This window comes from Maniola hyperantus, chromosome 23 (genome assembly GCF_902806685.2).
Source record: "Maniola hyperantus chromosome 23, iAphHyp1.2, whole genome shotgun sequence".
NCBI lineage: Eukaryota > Metazoa > Arthropoda > Insecta > Lepidoptera > Nymphalidae > Maniola > Maniola hyperantus.
This window is the reverse complement of record NC_048558.1, coordinates 9,000,265-9,021,172: the sequence shown is the minus strand read 5'-3', so window position 1 is coordinate 9,021,172 and position 20,908 is coordinate 9,000,265. Positions and strand designations below refer to the sequence as shown.

At 42.6% G+C, this 20,908-nt stretch overlaps 1 protein-coding gene across 1 annotated transcript; it reads left to right on the top strand.

Annotated features, from left to right (window-relative positions):
* Nucleotides 1-725: 725 nt before the first annotated feature.
* Nucleotides 726-19,122, top strand: Gbeta13F (guanine nucleotide-binding protein subunit beta-1). The gene is made up of 8 exons (XM_034980939.2): nt 726-859; nt 2,308-2,453; nt 5,390-5,560; nt 5,903-6,025; nt 9,251-9,452; nt 10,003-10,219; nt 10,434-13,149; nt 14,212-19,122. The coding sequence occupies exons 1-7, from the start codon at nt 803-805 to the stop codon at nt 10,538-10,540; spliced, it is 1,023 nt and encodes a 340-aa protein (XP_034836830.1). The 5' UTR covers nt 726-802; the 3' UTR covers nt 10,541-13,149; nt 14,212-19,122.
* Nucleotides 19,123-20,908: the final 1,786 nt, after the last annotated feature.

Sequence of the window (20,908 nt, the reverse complement as noted above, 5' to 3'; positions counted from 1 at the left end):
TACGTATGCTCATTTCTGTCTGGTGGGAGGCTTCGCAGGTCGGTGCGGTGCAGAGTGCGTAGCAAGAGGCGCGCCGGAGCGGAGTAGCGGAAGTAGACGGATCTCAGCAGCATCATGAACGAGCTGGACAGCCTGCGCCAGGAAGCGGAGACGCTCAAAAATGCCATCCGGGTACGTATGCTCATTTCTGTCTGGTGGGAGGCTTCGCAGGTCGGTGCGGTGCAGAGTGCGTAGCAAGAGGCGCGCCGGAGCGGAGTAGCGGAAGTAGACGGATCTCAGCAGCACCATGAACGAGCTGGACAGCCTGCGCCAGGAAGCGGAGACGCTCAAAAATGCCATCCGGGTACGTATGCTCATTTCTGTCTGGTGGGAGGCTTCGCAGGTCGGTGCGGTGCAGAGTGCGTAGCAAGAGGCGCGCCGGAGCGGAGTAGCGGAAGTAGACGGATCTCAGCAGCATCATGAACGAGCTGGACAGCGTGCGCCAGGAAGCGAAGACGCTCAAAAATGCCATCCGGGTACGTATGCTCATTTCTGTCTGGTGGGAGGCTTCGCAGGTCGGTGCGGTGCAGAGTGCGTAGCAAGAGGCGCGCCGGAGCGGAGTAGCGGAAGTAGACGGATCTCAGCAGCATCATGAACGAGCTGGACAGCGTGCGCCAGGAAGCGGAGACGCTCAAAAATGCCATCCGGGTACGTATGCTCATTTCTGTCTGGTGGGAGGCTTCGCAGGTCGGTGCGGTGCAGAGTGCGTAGCAAGAGGCGCGCCGGAGCGGAGTAACGGAAGTAGACGGATCTCAGCAGCACCATGAACGAGCTGGACAGCCTGCGCCAGGAAGCGGAGACGCTCAAAAATGCCATCCGGGTACGTATGCTCATTTCTGTCTGGTGGGAGGCTTCGCAGGTCGGTGCGGTGCAGAGTGCGTAGCAAGAGGCGCGCCGGAGCGGAGTAGCGGAAGTAGACGGATCTCAGCAGCACCATGAACGAGCTGGACAGCCTGCGCCAGGATACTATCCCGTATCCATCTATCAGTCTGTATTCGTTCTACAAATACCTAAACCTTTTCGAGGACACATGGTGAGGACCATCTTCCTTACCTACCCGATGTCTGCAACTGTGTTTGTTTGACCGTCTGCCAGGAAGCGGAGACGCTCAAAAATGCCATCCAGGTACAATGTACATATGTTATAATACCTCTATTATCTCGTATCCATCAGCCTGCATTCGTCTTGCAAATGTGCCCCCTTCGTGCCCATGAGTCAGTCTTCCTCACCCATCCGCTTCCTGGAACCCTTCTTGCTTGACAGCCTGCGCCAGGAAAAAATGACATCCGCATATGTAATTTATCATAAGTATCCATATACGAGTACATCAAACAACGTTTCTGATGAATGAGGTGTCAATCGATATGTTATTATGATCCAGATAACATGGCTATATTTTATGATATCCGCGACTTCTTCCGCGCGGATTTAGTCGGTTTTTTTTTTTTGAAAAATAGGGCTACTTTCATGAAAACGTAAGTATAGGAAACGCCACACGTACAAAGTCGCTCTATTTTCCAGTAATAAAACAACAAACGAAGAAAATACTAGGTCGAGTTGAAACGTAAAGGCCACAAGTAGAAACTATCTTTAGCCATCGACATAAAACTAATTTATTATCATATTCTTCTAGATATATATTATTATATCGACGCCCGTCCGTCCGTGACCGGCGCACATATGAAACAGTGCAATAGGCAATAGCCCATTTCTATGTTTTTATGGCTAGCTTATGCTTGCGACTTCGTCCTCGTGGACTACACAAATTTCAAACCCCTATATTACCCGCTCAGGGGTTGAATTTTCGAAAATCCTTTCTTACTTGATGTCTACGTCATAATAGCAATGCAATGCCAAATTTCAGCCCGATCCGTCCGTTTGAGCTGTGCGTTGATAGATCAGTCAGTCAGCTTTTCGTTTTTTATATTTAGATTACAGAGCAGAAAACAAGTTTTTCACTCATAAAGATTTTCTGTTTGTATTTGAACCTACCTCTGAATCTAACCCAAAGTTTGTAGTGCCTCAATAGCTCGATAGCTCAGCGGTCAAAGATCGGTTTGGAATATGAAATGGCATTGTTGTACATAATATTCCTATTAGAAGATATATGCTTAAGAGGGAAAGGGAAAAGTCATATTAGGCTAAAATATTGTTAAAAATTTTGGGACTCTTGTAGGTTAGCAACTCCCTGTTGACAGTGCTCAGTGTGCCACAGAGTTGGTCATAGAGTACCAAGGTTCTGTTGTTGATGTCATGTCTTGTACACAGGATGCTCGCAAGGCGGCGTGCGACACGTCGCTCGCGCAGGCCACGGCCAACCTGGAGCCCATCGGCCGCATCCAGATGCGCACGCGGCGCACGCTGCGCGGACACCTCGCCAAGATCTACGCGATGCACTGGGGCAGCGACTCCAGGTAACACTTCAACGGGTCTGGCCATCCTCGCTGACCTGGGTAAACTGCTTACATTTTTGAGTGAGAGTAACATTAGATGCAACCACATAGAATTCAACTCCTAGAGTATGCATATACAAGGTTTTGCATGAAACAAAATCGTACAATGTTGGCGGGGGACAGGGGAGAATGCTTTGTTGTGATTGGTGGACTTAAAAGTCACATAATCATAACAATTTGCGGAATGAGGGTACCGAACGGGCGTGGGCCGACTTTTATGCTAAGCAAGTGCCTAAGCTTGGCGAGCGGAGGTGTTCGGCTAGTAGGCGTCTATAGGTGGTGGTCTGTGGACGCAACAAAAAGAGCTAAAGAATTGGAGAAGTTCGCCTGTTAAAATGCTGAGAGAGAGTTCGCTTTACTATTATTTATAGTGAGGTTATGTTAAAAATACTGATGCCCATTAAAATTGAAATAATTTGGGTTTTTTTAGAATATCTATCTAATTTTAGTATTTGTTGTTCAAGTACAGGATATAACTGAAATAATTTCATATTAAAAATTAGAAATTTCATATTAAAATTTCATATTTCCTATTAGGCTACGTATAGCGTCCACTTCAACCTCCACTTTAAAGCCCCCATTTCGTATGGGATCCTCCCTGAAACGAAGATTTTTCTATATTTTTATGTAATATTCGGCTGACGGCCATCAATTTACATATTATGTTTAAATTTAAAGTAATTTCGTTTAGTAATTCAGAAGTTATAAAGCTCTGATAGCAAGTGCAACACTCGGAGAGTGGAGACCTCGCTTCGGTCGGTCAATTAGCTAGGCATCATTGTTATTCCAACGAAAGATGATAATATTAGGGTAAGGATGCCGATTATGAGATAGGTACCATTTTTATTTTTGGCCATAAAAAAATATGATTGCACTAATGACCATGTAAATTGCAATATTCGATATGGTATTTAATGAGGTTTTTCTGTAAAAGACCGTTTTGTACTAAGTATGATACTTTTTTATTATAACAGATAATGTGGCTAATTCCATTGTACACAATCTCTAAACTAAACTAAAATGTCACGCCTAAATGTATTGCTATTCCTTTCATAATGTTGCTTGCGGAAAAGGATGGCACTAGATTTAGACCTGTTAATTTAGTTTAGTTTAGAGATTGTGTACAAGAGAATCGGCCCCATTATCAGAAAATTCAGAAATTACGTCTCCGGCAAAAGTTCTCATATTATGAGATACTAAGGGTTGCTAATAAGAAAACTATATTCCTCAAGTTTCTTCCATCTTTATTCTGTTTCAAGTGGATGTATGTGAACGATAACGTATTGTATATTTCTCTAGAGCCATAAAAACGGCACTTCCGAAAAATAAATCTATTTATATTCGACAATTTCCAAGACACGTTGCGATCTGTACACAATCTTCTAGTTTTCCTCAATATCGATCGTTCGAAGGAATCGACGCATTCGTGAAAACAATAACAAGTTGAGAGTACGTACATCCAACCGAATCGCCGAAACACAGGTGTAAAATAGGTCAGCTTATGTTTATAATGCAAGGAGAAAACGGATTATTAAATACTAGCTGATGCCTGCAACTTCGTCCGCGTAGATTTACGTTTTTAATAATCAGTACCCTTATTATAAATGTGAAAGTGTATTTGTTTGTTCTTCAATCACGTCGCAACGGTGCAACGGATTGACGTGATTTTTGGCATGGGTATAGATAAAGACCTGGAGAATGACATAGGCTATCCCGGAAAATCAAAGAGTTTCCACGGGATTTAAAAAAACATAATTCCACGCGGACAAATGTCGCTGGCATCAGCTAGTCTCTATATATAAAAATGAATCGCTGAATGTGTTGCTACTTGCTGATCGCAAATCTCGAGAACAGCTGAACCGATTTCGCTAATTCTTTTTTCATAATATTCCTTAAAGTACGGGGAACGGTTCTTACGGAGAGAAATATTTAAAAAAAATCCTGAAAAAGAATCGACTGTGAGGCGGTAGGTACGAAGTTCGCCGGGGCAGCTAGTTTATAATTAAACTCACATGAATTCGTATGAACATTCGCAAAAGTGACATTTTTATAAGGACAACGCGCGCCACTTAGAGAAAGAGGATTGGGAACGGAAATTTGATTCATAAAATTTTTACCTCGAACGTGAAGGCGGGATATAATCAGAAATCTGTAATGTGGTTTCCAGGCAATTTTGGTGTACTTTAGATTTAGCGGATACCCGGTGTGTGCTACTACACTAAGGGTGAGATCTATAGAGCACACTCTGACGTAGCTTAGACTTGAGACAGAGTTATATTACAATGCTAAATAACAAACAAACAAACACATTCGCATTTATTTGTAACTAGATGATGCCCGCCACTTCGTCGGCGTGGATTTAGGTTTTTAAAATTCCGTGGGAACTCTTTGATTTCCCGGAATAAAAAGTAGCCTATGTCCTTCGCCGGGATGCAAGCTAGCTCTGTACCAAACTTTGTCAAAATCGGTTGAACGGGTGGGCCGTGTAAAGCTAGCAGACAGACAGACCTTTCGCATTTATAATATTAGTATAAAGCGACTAAAATAAAATCATGACACCATAATATTTTGAGTTGGCGTTTATTTTCTGTTATGACGTAGGTATACTCTTCAGGTACTTTTGTTTGATAAACAGGATACTTTTATTGCATTGTTTTATGAATATAATAGCTCTGTTTACATTTTTATCGAAATCTCCTATTGTTTGAAGATGGCGTGAGAACGTTTGTGTTTAATTGGTTATTATTTAACTAGCTTACGCCCGCGACTTCGTCAGCATGGATTACACAAATTTGAAACCCCTATTTTATCCCTCAGGAATTTTCAAATATCACGGCCAAGTTCGATGATACTGTACTGATATTTATTATTTACTGATCTGATACCCTTGTTTCCAGGAATCTGGTGTCAGCTAGCCAGGATGGCAAACTGATAGTATGGGACAGCCATACAACCAACAAGGTGCACGCCATCCCACTGCGGTCGTCATGGGTCATGACGTGCGCCTACGCGCCCTCCGGCTCCTACGTGGCGTGCGGCGGCCTCGACAACATCTGCTCCATCTACAGGTAGGCAGTGCCGCACGTGTATACAGCACACCATCGTCAACGGCGCTACAGCCTTGTATGGGCTGCTCCAGAAGATTTCTTCATATATCTCTTATCATTCTCACTCGCTCTCCTACTTCTTACACTAATAACTAACTGCTGTCCCACCGCTGCTGCACCGACTAATCAAAAAAGAGCCTAGCAGCGCGTTTATTGGTGTTGGGTTGCCATACTAGCACTTAATGTTCATCACTTGCCACCAGGTGAAATTGCAGTCAAGGGCTAATTTGTATCTAAATAATAATAATAAAGTGTGAAACTGAAGAAGGCAAGTCACTAACAAAAAGGCCCTGTTATTTCCAGTCTGAAGACTCGCGAGGGTAACGTGCGCGTGTCCCGCGAGCTGCCCGGACACTCGGGCTACTTGTCCTGCTGCCGGTTCCTCGACGACAACCAGATCCTCACCAGCTCCGGGGATATGACCTGGTGAGTCCACCTACCGAAGACTCGCGAGGGCAACGTGCGCGTGTCCCGCGAGCTGCCCGGACACTCGGGCTACTTGTCCTGCTGCCGGTTCCTCGACGACAACCAGATCCTCACCAGCTCCGGGGATATGACCTGGTGAGTCCACCTACCGAAGACTCGCGAGGGCAACGTGCGCGTGTCCCGCGAGCTGCCCGGACACTCGGGCTACTTGTCCTGCTGCCGGTTCCTCGACGACAACCAGATCCTCACCAGCTCCGGGGATATGACCTGGTGAGTCCACCTACCGAAGACTCGCGAGGGCAACGTGCGCGTGTCCCGCGAGCTGCCCGGACACTCGGGCTACTTGTCCTGCTGCCGGTTCCTCGACGACAACCAGATCCTCACCAGCTCCGGGGATATGACCTGGTGAGTCCACCTACCGAAGACTCGCGAGGGCAACGTGCGCGTGTCCCGCGAGCTGCCCGGACACTCGGGCTACTTGTCCTGCTGCCGGTTCCTCGACGACAACCAGATCCTCACCAGCTCCGGGGATATGACCTGGTGAGTCCACCTACCGAAGACTCGCGAGGGCAACGTGCGCGTGTCCCGCGAGCTGCCCGGACACTCGGGCTACTTGTCCTGCTGCCGGTTCCTCGACGACAACCAGATCCTCACCAGCTCCGGGGATATGACCTGGTGAGTCCACCTACCGAAGACTCGCGAGGGCAACGTGCGCGTGTCCCGCGAGCTGCCCGGACACTCGGGCTACTTGTCCTGCTGCCGGTTCCTCGACGACAACCAGATCCTCACCAGCTCCGGGGATATGACCTGGTGAGTCCACCTACCGAAGACTCGCGAGGGCAACGTGCGCGTGTCCCGCGAGCTGCCCGGACACTCGGGCTACTTGTCCTGCTGCCGGTTCCTCGACGACAACCAGATCCTCACCAGCTCCGGGGATATGACCTGGTGAGTCCACCTACCGAAGACTCGCGAGGGCAACGTGCGCGTGTCCCGCGAGCTGCCCGGACACTCGGGCTACTTGTCCTGCTGCCGGTTCCTCGACGACAACCAGATCCTCACCAGCTCCGGGGATATGACCTGGTGAGTCCACCTACCGAAGACTCGCGAGGGCAACGTGCGCGTGTCCCGCGAGCTGCCCGGACACTCGGGCTACTTGTCCTGCTGCCGGTTCCTCGACGACAACCAGATCTCCGGGGATATGACCTGGTGAGTCCACCTACCGAAGACTCGCGAGGGCAACGTGCGCGTGTCCCGCGAGCTGCCCGGACACTCGGGCTACTTGTCCTGCTGCCGGTTCCTCGACGACAACCAGATCCTCACCAGCTCCGGGGATATGACCTGGTGAGTCCACCTACCGAAGACTCGCGAGGGCAACGTGCGCGTGTCCCGCGAGCTGCCCGGACACTCGGGCTACTTGTCCTGCTGCCGGTTCCTCGACGACAACCAGATCCTCACCAGCTCCGGGGATATGACCTGGTGAGTCCACCTACCGAAGACTCGCGAGGGCAACGTGCGCGTGTCCCGCGAGCTGCCCGGACACTCGGGCTACTTGTCCTGCTGCCGGTTCCTCGACGACAACCAGATCCTCACCAGCTCCGGGGATATGACCTGGTGAGTCCTCCTACCGAAGACTCGCGAGGGCAACGTGCGCGTGTCCCGCGAGCTGCCCGGACACTCGGGCTACTTGTCCTGCTGCCGGTTCCTCGACGACAACCAGATCCTCACCAGCTCCGGGGATATGACCTGGTGAGTCCACCTACCGAAGACTCGCGAGGGCAACGTGCGCGTGTCCCGCGAGCTGCCCGGACACTCGGGCTACTTGTCCTGCTGCCGGTTCCTCGACGACAACCAGATCCTCACCAGCTCCGGGGATATGACCTGGTGAGTCCACCTACCGAAGACTCGCGAGGGCAACGTGCGCGTGTCCCGCGAGCTGCCCGGACACTCGGGCTACTTGTCCTGCTGCCGGTTCCTCGACGACAACCAGATCCTCACCAGCTCCGGGGATATGACCTGGTGAGTCCACCTACCGAAGACTCGCGAGGGCAACGTGCGCGTGTCCCGCGAGCTGCCCGGACACTCGGGCTACTTGTCCTGCTGCCGGTTCCTCGACGACAACCAGATCCTCACCAGCTCCGGGGATATGACCTGGTGAGTCCACCTACCGAAGACTCGCGAGGGCAACGTGCGCGTGTCCCGCGAGCTGCCCGGACACTCGGGCTACTTGTCCTGCTGCCGGTTCCTCGACGACAACCAGATCCTCACCAGCTCCGGGGATATGACCTGGTGAGTCCACCTACCGAAGACTCGCGAGGGCAACGTGCGCGTGTCCCGCGAGCTGCCTGGACACTCGGGCTACTTGTCCTGCTGCCGGTTCCTCGACGACAACCAGATCCTCACCAGCTCCGGGGATATGACCTGGTGAGTCCTCCTACCGAAGACTCGCGAGGGCAACGTGCGCGTGTCCCGCGAGCTGCCCGGACACTCGGGCTACTTGTCCTGCTGCCGGTTCCTCGACGACAACCAGATCCTCACCAGCTCCGGGGATATGACCTGGTGAGTCCACCTACCGAAGACTCGCGATGAGTGACATATTGATGTCATATGTCCGATTTGAATCCGAGGCACATCCGAGATATTCTCGCGGATGACGGAGAGAACTCGGATGACGGAAGTGCAGTGCGTAATCGCTCTTACTTACCTTTAATTATTAATATCTTGAGGGTGTTTTCGAATATTACAAGGGAAATCTGCTTCTCGACATCCCTTGCCTCCTAAAAATGTTTGTTTTGTTGTGCAATCAATGGTAATGAATTTGTTATGTGAGTACCATCTCCTTGGATATGTTCCGTGCAACTTGTTGCTGACACAGAATTGGTGAGGCATCATACAGAAAAGTTGCTCTATCCCCCCTATCTTCCCAAAAATACCTTAAAGAAATCGGTATCTTTGCCAGCGCCTTATGGAACCATTCCAAGACTGGTTTCTTGCAACTTGTTGCCGACGACACAACTTGTTGCTGATGGGACAGCCAGAAGCTGTTTTGTACATACAGAAATTTGTTATTCCTAATGCCCTATGGGGCATATTCAAGACTGGTTTCTTTTTTCAACTTGTTTCTGATGACATAATTGGACAGTCTTTTGTGTATGCAGTATGCACACAGAATAATTGCTCTATCCCCTAAAATCACACCAAAAAGTCTTAAAAATTGTTGTTTGCCAGCGCCCTATGGGACATCGAGACCGGCCAGCAGTGCGGTCAGTTCACCGGACACACGGGCGACGTCATGTCCCTGTCGCTCGCGCCGGACCAGCGCACGTTCGTGTCCGGCGCCTGCGACGCGTCCGCCAAGCTGTGGGACATCCGCGACTGCCAGTGCAAGCAGACCTTCCCCGGACACGAGAGCGACATCAACGCGGTCACGGTGACTATCTCCCTCTCTCCACTCTATCTTCCTCTTTTATCCTTCCCCCTTCATCCTTCTCCTTTCTCCCCTTCTCTTTATCTCGCTTCCCTTTTCCGCTTTTCTCCATCTTTGTCCCTTTCTCTTATTCTCCCTTTTCTTACTCGCCACATCTCTTCCCATCCTCTATCTTTTCTTTCTCTTCCTCCCTATTTTCCTCCCCCTTTCTCTTTATCTCGCTCCCTTATTACTCTTTCTTTGTATTCTAGTGCCATTGGAAGATATTGGTTTCGCTGACTTAGTGACCAAAATGAAATGTTGTTTTCCTTGAAAGTCGTCACTCTATGTGTCTTGCGCTACTTCACGCCAGTCGGCAGTCATGCGCTGTCCAACAGGGCATTGTTCCATTGTTCCCTCTCACCCCAAGCATGCTTCCTATCTTGATGATATCTCTCTCTCTTGCTCTCTCTTGATGGTGTCTCAGTTGATGATGATCCTCTCTAGGCGTCCAAGTCAGAGGATTTACGTGAAAGGTCACATTTACTAATGGATGCATCGATCGTGTTCGCAGTTCTTCCCGTCCGGGTTCGCGTTCGCGACGGGCTCGGACGACGCCACGTGCCGCATGTTCGACATCCGCGCCGACCAGGAGCTGGCCATGTACTCGCACGACAACATCATCTGCGGCATCACGTCCGTCGCCTTCTCCAAGTCGGGCCGCCTGCTGCTGGCCGGCTACGACGACTTCAACTGCAACGTCTGGGACTCCATGAAGTCCGAGCGCGCCGGTACGTGCCCCCTCTGTGCCATGTGCCACTAGTGCTCTCCACGGCACGTGTGGTTTATCCAAGTTAAGGCCGCTGAAGGGTTTGATGAAGTTCAACAGCTCTCTAAAATATTTAAAAAAAAGTTTTAGCATGATTCTACAATGTACAGCGCCATCTAGTATGGCTTGTCGAAACTATTTTTGTTACGTTACTTAATTTTTATTTTTGTCCGCAGGAATCTTGGCGGGTCACGACAACCGCGTGTCGTGCCTCGGCGTGACTGAAAACGGCATGGCCGTGGCCACCGGCTCCTGGGACTCGTTCCTGCGCATCTGGAACTAAGCACCCCCCCACCCCTACTATACCACCCCCCACCACCGCGTCACACACAACACTATCCCACCAACGAATTTATCCTACTGTGACTGTATGTATCAATTTTTTGAGGTTTTATTGGAAATGGAGTATCCAAAAACGTGCTTTTACATTTAATACTTCTTCGAGAACAATAAATAACTAGTAGTAAAAATAACGAATGGTTCCGTACCATCGTACAAGATATAACACTATGTACTTTTTATTTTGCATGGTGGCCATATTTATTATTTGTTGTTATAGCGTCAATAGAAATACACATAGTTAAATTTTCAACTCTACCTATTACGGTTCAAGAAATAGAGCCCGCTGACAGATAGACAGACGGATGGACAGCGGAGGCTTAGTAATAGGGTCCCGTTGGCACCCTTTGGGTCTCTAAAAACCCTCTTGTAAAAATTTTCTGTCCTCAATAAATTGATACACCCTGTTTGCCGGACTTGTGCGTTTCGATATTTAGATGTTAGCCACGAACAAAATGGCCGACCTATTCAAAATGGCGGCCGCATTTATACGATTTTTTTTACTATCGAACGCGCACGTCTTTCCCTTACAAAATTATGATTGCGGTGCGTGATTGTGTCGGTTCGATGCTTTTGTCTATGCATTATAAACTATTTGTAGAATCCTCCATCGCGATTTTATTGAAATGTGAACTTTAAGACGAACGATATAAAGTACGTAATTGAATGAACGCTCGATTTTGAACCAGTTTTGCAATTTTGAACTTTGAAAGTCTGTTTTTAAAGCGTACTTTCACGTGAACTAATCAGAAGTCATAAGTGTGAACTTTTAAGTTAAAAAACCTGAGGATTTACGTTAACTTGATTTTGTATGGAAATGTCAATTCACGACGTTTGTCCGTCCATACAAATCAGATTTATGTAATCGCATCATTGTCAGCTGATAGATGTCCACTGCTGGACATAGGACGTTTGTGCACTCATCCGTATTCGGTTCGTATCCGTGATTCTTCTGTGATACACAAACGTACTCATTCGATTCGTATTTTTACGGAATCCGTGATTTCACTTCACGGATGAGTGCACAAACGCAATATGTCTCTTTTAGGGACTTCCGCAGAGTCGTTTGACCTAGTGGGAGGTCTGCCAACGCCGTGCTTACCAATGCGAGGTCGTCTTGTGATGCCAAAATATCACGTTGGTTAACCTCAAATATAAGGCGCAGTGTCTACTAAAGCAGGCGTGTTCAGTCGACCAATTAGATTTTTGAGAGATGCCGTGATTATTTTTCACGTTATCATTTAACAATCTGGTTGGTCGGCGAAACTCATTTCCGCTTTGGTGGATACTGGACCTTACACTAAGGCTTCTGATTCACCTGAATAGTCAAAGAGTATATGAAATAAATCAGGTTAAATTTCGATTGAAGTTCTGGAACTTTTAGTCACAAAAAACCTAGTTGCATGAACTCTTATATCCGGTTTAAATATTCAATTTATTTGTGATCTGTCAATAAGTTATTTATAATGCATTCATTTTAGGAAAGGTCTCGCCATTTTTGTTATATATGTCCGCCGTCATGTGAAAAGTACAGTTTACCCTTAGGGTGAGATCTATAGAGCGCACTTTGACTTTGCTCAGACTTAAGATTGAGTTAAAACGAGACAAAGTTATGTGAGAGTTATAGCTCTGTCTCGTTTTAACTCTCTTAATTAAATCTGAGCTAAGTCAAAGTGAGCTCTATAGATCTTACCCTTAGATTAAAGGACTAAAATCGTACTTTTGACATGACAATTGAAATATAGAGCATATATGGCGAGACCTTTCTCAAAATGTATGCACTATATCAATTTTGTTGTTTGTCAAGTTTAATTCTTTGACAAATAACAATGTTGCTAAGTAGCTTATCCTCAGTTTACAGATAGATTGAATATCGAAACCAAACATTAGGCTATATAAAGGCTATATAAAGTTTTGATAAACAGAGCTTTCTTCACTAATTTATTGTATAGTTAACTTGTATGGAAGCATTTAAAGCAGCCAAAAAGGCATTGATATAGAAAAATCAAAGATATACAATGAAAGCGCGCTCTATCTTAGGCTGCATCATCACTTGCCGGCAGGTCTGATTGCTGCCAAGCGCTAGTCTATAAATTAAGAAAAAAATACAATTCCTTACAAGTATTATTTGTATGAATGCTAAGCTTAATACAATATTAACTATCCACTAAATTTCACAAAAAATTAAAGGGGCGGATCAACTAATTCCTGAAAAGCTGGCAATGCATTGGCGGTTCCTCTGGTGCTGCAAATGTTCATGGGCGGCGGTAATCACTTAACATCAGGTGACCCGCCTGCTCGTTTGCTCGCTATTTAAAAAAATGTTAGGGATTTTCTTGGCTCGTTCTAATTTTCTTAAAGTATATCTAGGGTTTTTGTATGTCATTGCTCCAGTGTATAGTTGTATGTATGTGTGAGAATGTGTCTGTGTCATCCGTTCACGGTATATCTCTATATATGTATATTGTATATGTATAATTGTATATGTATGATGATAGCTTAGCCTTTCGGAGCGTGAAGGGAACGCTGTCTACTATATGATTCTTTTTAATGGTGAGTAAAAATTTCTTTCAATAAGTAGTCTAGTAATCATTGGATTTCTCCAATCCAAAATATGGCACCATCAAAACACCAGAAAGTTGGCATTGCTTTAGCAATGGTGTCGAGTTTAATGATAATTAGTAAAAAAGACGCAGAAAATGTTGGGTCAAGGAATATTTATTGCTGACACAAAAATTGTGAACATTTTTAACGTATTGGAGCCATCTGATTTTAGATTTTTTTAAAGGTTGGGATCTTCACAGTTTGGAAGAACTACTGACATTGATCACATAGCATAGCTAGTGTATAGCACGCTAGAACGCTTTACACCATGCAATTTAGTGCGCTAGCTAGTATACGAGATGAGCTAGCGCGGCAGAGTCCATGCGATCGCACTAGATTGGCTCACTAGCTGTCTAACTGCCTTTACACTATACAAATTTAGCACGCTAACTCATCTAGCGCTCTGCAAATTGGATAATGTAATGGGCGATTTTCTCTAAACTAAATTTAGAGTATCTGCATCCTTTTCTTTTTAACAATGCTAAACAGGGACAGAACATGAACTTTACATTTAAAGACTCTAAATTTTAGTGCACGCTACAAATTTAAACAGTAGGCTCGCGACTGTGCGCTAAAATCACGGGTTTTACCATCTTATAATTAAACTAGCTTATGCTCGCGACTTCGTCCGCGTGGACTACAAAATTTCAAAACCCTATTTCACCCCCTTAGGAGTTGAATTTTCAAAAATCCTTTCTTAGCGGATGCCTACGTCATAATTGCTATCTGCATGCCAAATTTCAGCCCGATCCGTCCAGTAGTTTGAGCTGTGCGTTGATAGATCAGTCAGTCAGTCAGTCAGTCACCTTTTCCTTTTATATATATAGATTTAAAACTGTCAAATTGCATCTGTCCTTTTCATATTACATTAGTAAGAAGAGGATGCGAATACTCTAAAATTAGGTTGTGCTCAGAATCAGTACCATTGTCGTTCAAGTGCCAAGAGAGCCTTGTCTCACTGTAACACTAAATTTTGTCTCACTTAACGGTTGTATTCTGTTCCCTTTTCAGATAATGAACGCACACCACACGCGCACCAATAAAAAAATACGTGAAAAAAGTTCATAAACAAAAAAATCTGTTTACTAAAGAACCAAAAACTATTTAATAAATAATTAATCGTCGTGTAATTTATTGAATGGAAATAATGTTTGTCGCTATAATAATGATTACTATTATAAATATTATACCTATTATGTATATTATAATTTTAATAATTAAGGGCGGTTACACACTCATCCGATCTGAACCCGTGAAAATACGTTCCGTACGCACTAGCTCCGACTTCCGTCATCCGTTATCTCTCCGTGATCCGTGAGAATTTCTCGGATGTGCCCCTGATTCAAATCGGACGTATGCCATAGATGTGACCACTGGATAGCTTGAGTCTGGATCAGAGAACGGATTTGTGCGTAAGCAATATCCGAGTTTATCCGTATTTTCACGGACTCGAATCGGATGAGTGCGTGATCGCCCTAAAGGAGGTCATCCACGGTAACTTTTTGCAGCGATGCAGATGCAGAAAATAGTTGAGGTTGATGGCTCAAAATTGTTAACGCCCACTGAGATTTTTGCCTCTATCATTTGTATGGGATTACGTAACAGAGAGAGCGCTATACTAAGTTCTTACCGCGCATAGAGTATAGACTATGTCGTATCTGTATCGCAAAAGTGGTGATGCAAAATCATTGTTATAGTGCGTACATTTAGAGAACTCACTCGCCATATTGTAAACTATCATGTCTAAAGTACGATTACAGTGCTTAATTTAAAGGTGAGACGTGACGGTTGAAAAAAAGCAAATATGGCGAGTGAGTTCTCAAAATGTATGCATTATTAAATGTGGAAAAAGGTATAAGACATCGCGACTGTTAAATCGCTGCACAAAGTTGCCGTGGGGGACCTCCTTAATTCTAAATCTGGACTAATTTATGGATTTTATGTAATTATTTAGTTAGTTGTGTAAGTCGCATCGTTTTCGCACAGATTATTAAGAGATCTCTATTATCTTAATATTATTTTATATTTTTTTAAAAATCATGGAAGAATAGCATTGTCGTTATTTAATAAACCAATTTTTTGTATCATCAGACTTTAATGGTGACTGTTCATTGATTAAACTCGTACTAAAAAAATCAAATGCTAACAAATACGGTTTGTTGACACTTACGACTAACTTAATGAAGTATTGAGTGAAGTTAGCATTACAAAAACGCATTGGTTGCGAGAACCCTACCCTACCCTATTTTTATTTTAAAAAATTGCTGTGTGTAATTTGTTTTAAAATTAACTAATACAACCTGTAAATCTGAGATCCAACATACCTATAATCCATACAAAATGACTTCTCACGTGCCATTGGTGCTCTATAGGTCAACTGTCGCGTCAAAAGTACGGTTCACCTTTAAAAAAGGACTAAATCGCGAAAAATGGCGAATGGTAAAAAACAGTTAAAATGGCGGAAAAGCCCATTTTTACGCATTATACATACTCTTCAATCATTATATATATCTTCGCGTCTGTAACTTGCACGGATAAAATCATTCACACGACAAAATAGTACTTATCTCTCACTTAAACATAAATTCAAACTCAATTTCTATCGATAATTTTATATTGCATTTTTCAAAGTAAAGGTGGACACTGATCGACGCAGCACCGCTTGAGCACAGCACGAGCTTGATTCAAAAATGGTCTTTAAGTCGTGTAATATTTATGATACATTTATCAACAACATTATAAGCGCAGTGCGCTCGCGTTAGTCAGTGTTGACCCTAACACGTGCAAGTATCACAGAGCAAAAAAATCATTTGTAAAGTAATTTAATCAACATTTAATCGTATCGGGACAAAAAGGTCCCGAGTTCATTTAAGACTAAGCTAGAGTATAGGAGTATAAGCGTTATTTATAGGCATTTGTAACTTCAACATTCTGTGTTGCTATTTAATAAAATTAAATAAAGTGAAATAAGGAATTCTGCGCCATTTTATTGGTCTTTGTCGAGTAATATATTCAGTGACCATTGACTTATATATTACTTTGTAAGGACAGGGCCATTGGACAAGCAAAATGGCACGACTCAGTGACGTCTGGATTTCAAACGGGTCGTTCATTAGTATGTAAGAGGTGGCGCTGATTTATTTGGTTCCAAAACCGTGAAAAATTTTGTTCGCTTGGGCATATCTTGTCATTTATATCGATGTCAGTGACTTAAGTGACTTAAGCTCAAAAGTGCTTGAATCCAGAGCCTTAAAGCCATTAAAAAAGTTTACTACAGACTTAACAAGTTTGCGCAATCTGTAAAATCATAGACTAAAGGAAAAACTAGACGGAGCATTCACGAGCAAATGTGTTTATAAAAGTGAAGCAAATAGGGTAAAGCTTTAACCATGGTTTTTATGGGATGGGAAAATATATTGTTTGAATAATATCTAGGTTTACGCAAACTTTGTTAAGAATATGGTCTCATATAAGGCTCAAAGTGGCTCAAAATCTTGAGTCGTAAAGTGAAAAGTCGTTAAAACTTATATACCACTGTCGCAGTATTCGTTGGAATTAAGCACAAACATTTTTTTTTAATGTAAACTAAATGTAGGTTGGCTTTTTTTAGTCGATGGATGGTTGTCACGCTATTGTGTTTTTCTTTTCATTTAACTTAAGCCTTTTTATCTAGATAGGTTACAATGTAATATGTAGGTGTTTATAATTAAGGTTAAAAATAAAATAAAGGTCGGACTCGTCCGTGCTAAAAATACCGTACCGGGTTACCGTAAAGAAAGAGAAATTAAACGTCAAAAGGTAACGCTTTGAATGCGCACGCAAAACTTTCCTTAAGGTCTATAAGTTGTAACTTCAAATATATCATGCTCAAATTGTAAAGTTCGCGAGCACAAATGATTTAAAACAAGAAACTACATCAATATAGTTTTTTTATAATTTATTTTGTATTCGTTTTATTTATAACGTTAATTACTAAGAGTAACGTTTTTATAACAAATGCGTCATTTGATTTAAATCTGTCAATTTAAATTTATTTGTTTTTTTACTTGATAACTCGGAAACAGGACTAATAAATATTAATTATTATTATTGAAATGCATATCAAATCAAGCGCACCGCCATTTTTATGATTCAACAATCTCCCACAAACATTTTATTGTTTTCCCCCTCTATTTTACTCTATCTATTTAGGCTGGCAACACACGGGCTACTAATGTTTGAGCGACCTGACCTGCACACTTTGCACAGACGATCAACTAGTTGCTAGAACAACCGAGTTGCTCATGCTACTGTTTGATTTGTATCAAAGTGTCAAAACTAGCCCCGAAGGTGGTGTAGATTTTTCGATACCTGACAAATTAATTTAACAGATACAAAAACCGACAAATTGTCAAATTTGTTAGTTAAAATCTTGTTAAAACGCAACTAGTTGCTCACGTAATAGTAGACAATGTGCATTGCAAGCCAGTCTCATTAAAAAATAGGATTTAAATTACGCCTGAATATATTTGTCTATGTAATACCGTTTCGCATATTGAATGTTGTTTTTATCTGTCCAACTTAAGGCCAAAACACACTTGTGACTCGCTACGCGTAGTTATTGTGACCGAGGTTAAAATATGTTTGCGCTTTAAACCTCTGTCTTAATTTCGTGGGAAAATGATAGAGAGGCCAAGGTGGACTAATATACAGATAGTCGGTTGGACAGATAAAGATATAGGCCATATTATAATGAATGGATAGACCTGGGTCTGCTAGAGTAGCATAGCATACATGGACTGAAGGAAAAAAATAGACTAACTATTCATGGACAAACGTTACCACAAAAATGAGGCCTGTGCGTGTCAGGATCATGTATGTAAACATACTTTCCACATTTAAACGGTTTCTCCAGGCATGTTTCATAATATAATGGCGGCCCATTCTCTTGTCTATCTTTTTCCTTTAATCTGTGATATAGAATATAAGACTTTTTTAAATAAAAAGTTGTTTTCTACTGTAACTGCTTCTTTTTCACATTGGTGTATGATAACTTACTATATAGGATTATTATATATTAATAACTATAATATATATTGAATATTTAATGGATAGTTTAAATGGCTCCTTCAATTTGGTTTATATTTTGTATTTTGACCAATTTTTCTCACTTTTACATTTGAATGGACTGCCATATTTTAACCTGTAACTGTATACCTATGTATAATGTTTAATCTTATTGAAAATAATAAATAAAGGTCGGACCTAGGCGTCAAGTATACAATAAGTTTGATTTTGAAAGTTATTTTATATTCTGTAATAATAAAATCGAAACTTCAAAATGACATTGACCTAACTCAAAAAATAGGAACTCTCAGCTCGGCTAGTATGAAAAGAATGTGTCACAATGTTTACATTGAGAAAACATTAATTTAAAAAAGGAATTAATGGATTTTAAAAAATAATGTGCATTTAGGTCACTTTCGTTTTGAATGTGCGATCTAAAAGACTTTGGTTAAAAATAACTTTTCTCATAATCTCATAGGCTTGGGGAAACACCATAAAACCCTCGATTCCGCAAATAATGAAAATATCCACAGTTTAAATATTTTCTAACGTCCTCACTCAAAATATAGTAAACGGATTATTTTGACACTTATTATAATATAAATAATAACTTATGTATAAAATAAAATAAAAAAGATTTGTTAAGTTATCTTTTATTTGCTAGTCCACGTCATGGTATGTTTACAAAATAATTAATTATTATTCTTAGGCGTGTAATACTAATTATGAGGATGTATTGTGTAAAAATATTTTTTTCATTAGTTATTATTATCAATAAATTAAAATTTGTTTATTTTATTGTGTAGTTTCTTTGATGATTTTCCACGCAACAAATGTAAAAGCATTTACAATTAATAAATTTGTTTACTTATTGCCTCTCTGTTGTATGATTTAAGTATAACTAGAAACAATCAAGGAAAAAGATATGCAATAGGGTGCCAAAAAGTCTCAAAAAAAGTGACACATCTGGTTTTTGTGGTTTCACCTTTTAAATACAAGCTAACCGTCTATCTTTTTCTTGTAGTCTATGTAATTCAAAATTGTTTTTTTTTTTTGTATTGAATTTTTCAATACAAGGGTACGACTTTCGTACCCTTCTGGCAACACTACAGCTACGAGAAGCGACACTCACCCCCGTATTCACAATCATTACACCTCATTACCATGAGGTCTCACAGTGCGCTGGAACGCACAGTGTGTGGTTCCACCAATCTATCTGCCCGAAATATGCACTAACATTGCTTCTAAAAATAAAACGTCGAGGCTTCGACGTTACTTGTTACTACATTTGACACAGGTAGCTCTAAAGTAGCCCTATTTCCCTTTAATTTTACGTCACCATAGCCTAATATTTGACATATCGCCGATTCAGGATCAACCCGAGAGTTCCCTCACTCTAGATCACTCTGCTATGACATGACACACTGCCCTTAATCGACATGTGCCCTTTATTCATCACTCGCCAAACACCTGAAGAAATATGATTCACCAACGACGATAGCATTTATTTTAAAATAACAACAATGCTAGCATTTAGAACAAAAGGTAGACTTTGGCTGAGCGTGTCTACAAGACAAGTTGGTAATAATCTAGATTAGAATTGCTGTTTTAGAAAAATTTCATTAAGTTATCACTACAATGCTGAGGGAGATATCATCTATAGGTACGAGTAGAAGCCTCTAAATCTATACCCTTATTATAAATCTATACCCTTAGTATATTTTCCCTATCGCAAAAAATAAAACTGGAGATCTTTCTGATAAGTCCAATTATAGGCCCATATCACTTGCGACTATTATAGCTAAGGTTCTGGACAGTCTGTTTGATAGAAAGCTGAGCGAAACACTCGATTTTCACGATGCTCAGTTCGGCTTTCGACCTGGATTATCGACTGAGACCGCAATATTAGCCTTAAAAGAGACTACAATATTATACAAGGAGAAAGACACCTGTGTACGCCTGTTTCCTCGATCTCTCCAAAGCTTTTGATTTAGTTTCTTATGATATACTTTGGAGAAAGATGGAGGAAGCAGGGGTGCAACAGGAGTTGCTTAATGTTATGCAGTTCTGGTATGCAAATCAGGTAAATAATGTCAGGTGGCTGAGTTTGTGCGATTCTTGTTGCAACAATGCATTGTAGCCAATACTGAGCGAGCATCAACCAATCAGCGATTGCGATCGTGACTTTGCAGCTGTCATTCTACCGCAATCGAGCAGCAGTTTTCCACTTCACTTTTAAGTTTTAGTACCTACCTATACCTTCAAGTGGCGTGGCGTGTGGAAGCCCCTACAAGATACCTATGTCCAGCTGTGGACGTCTATCGGTTGATGATGATGATATCTTCAAGTCAATGCTGAATAGGCTCTATCTTTCGTCTGCGGTAGGAACATACCTACCTAATTACTTTACAGCCTTAAGTTACTTTTGAATAAAGTAACTTTATAATGGTCAAAAGTCAAATGATTTATTTAAAATAGGTAATTAATAACCAACTCTTTTTGATGGTCAGATGTTGGATTTCTAAGATAATATAGTGGTGATAATTATTACGCAAACTTAAAATTAAAGCTACGAGCTGGTGAAAGAATTATTAAATTTAGTTCAGTAGTTTCTGATAATTTATCAATTACAAACCATAACAAACAAATCTGTACTTAGTAG

Coding starts and splice junctions, on each gene's coding strand:
- Gbeta13F (XM_034980939.2), top strand. CDS start 803: ATGAACGAGCTGGACAGCCTGCGCCAGGAAGCGGAGACGCTCAAAAAT. Junction 860..2,307: donor CGCTCAAAAATGCCATCCGG/GTACGTATGCTC, acceptor TCTTGTACACAG/GATGCTCGCAAGGCGGCGTG. Junction 10,220..10,433: donor CATGAAGTCCGAGCGCGCCG/GTACGTGCCCCC, acceptor TTTTGTCCGCAG/GAATCTTGGCGGGTCACGAC.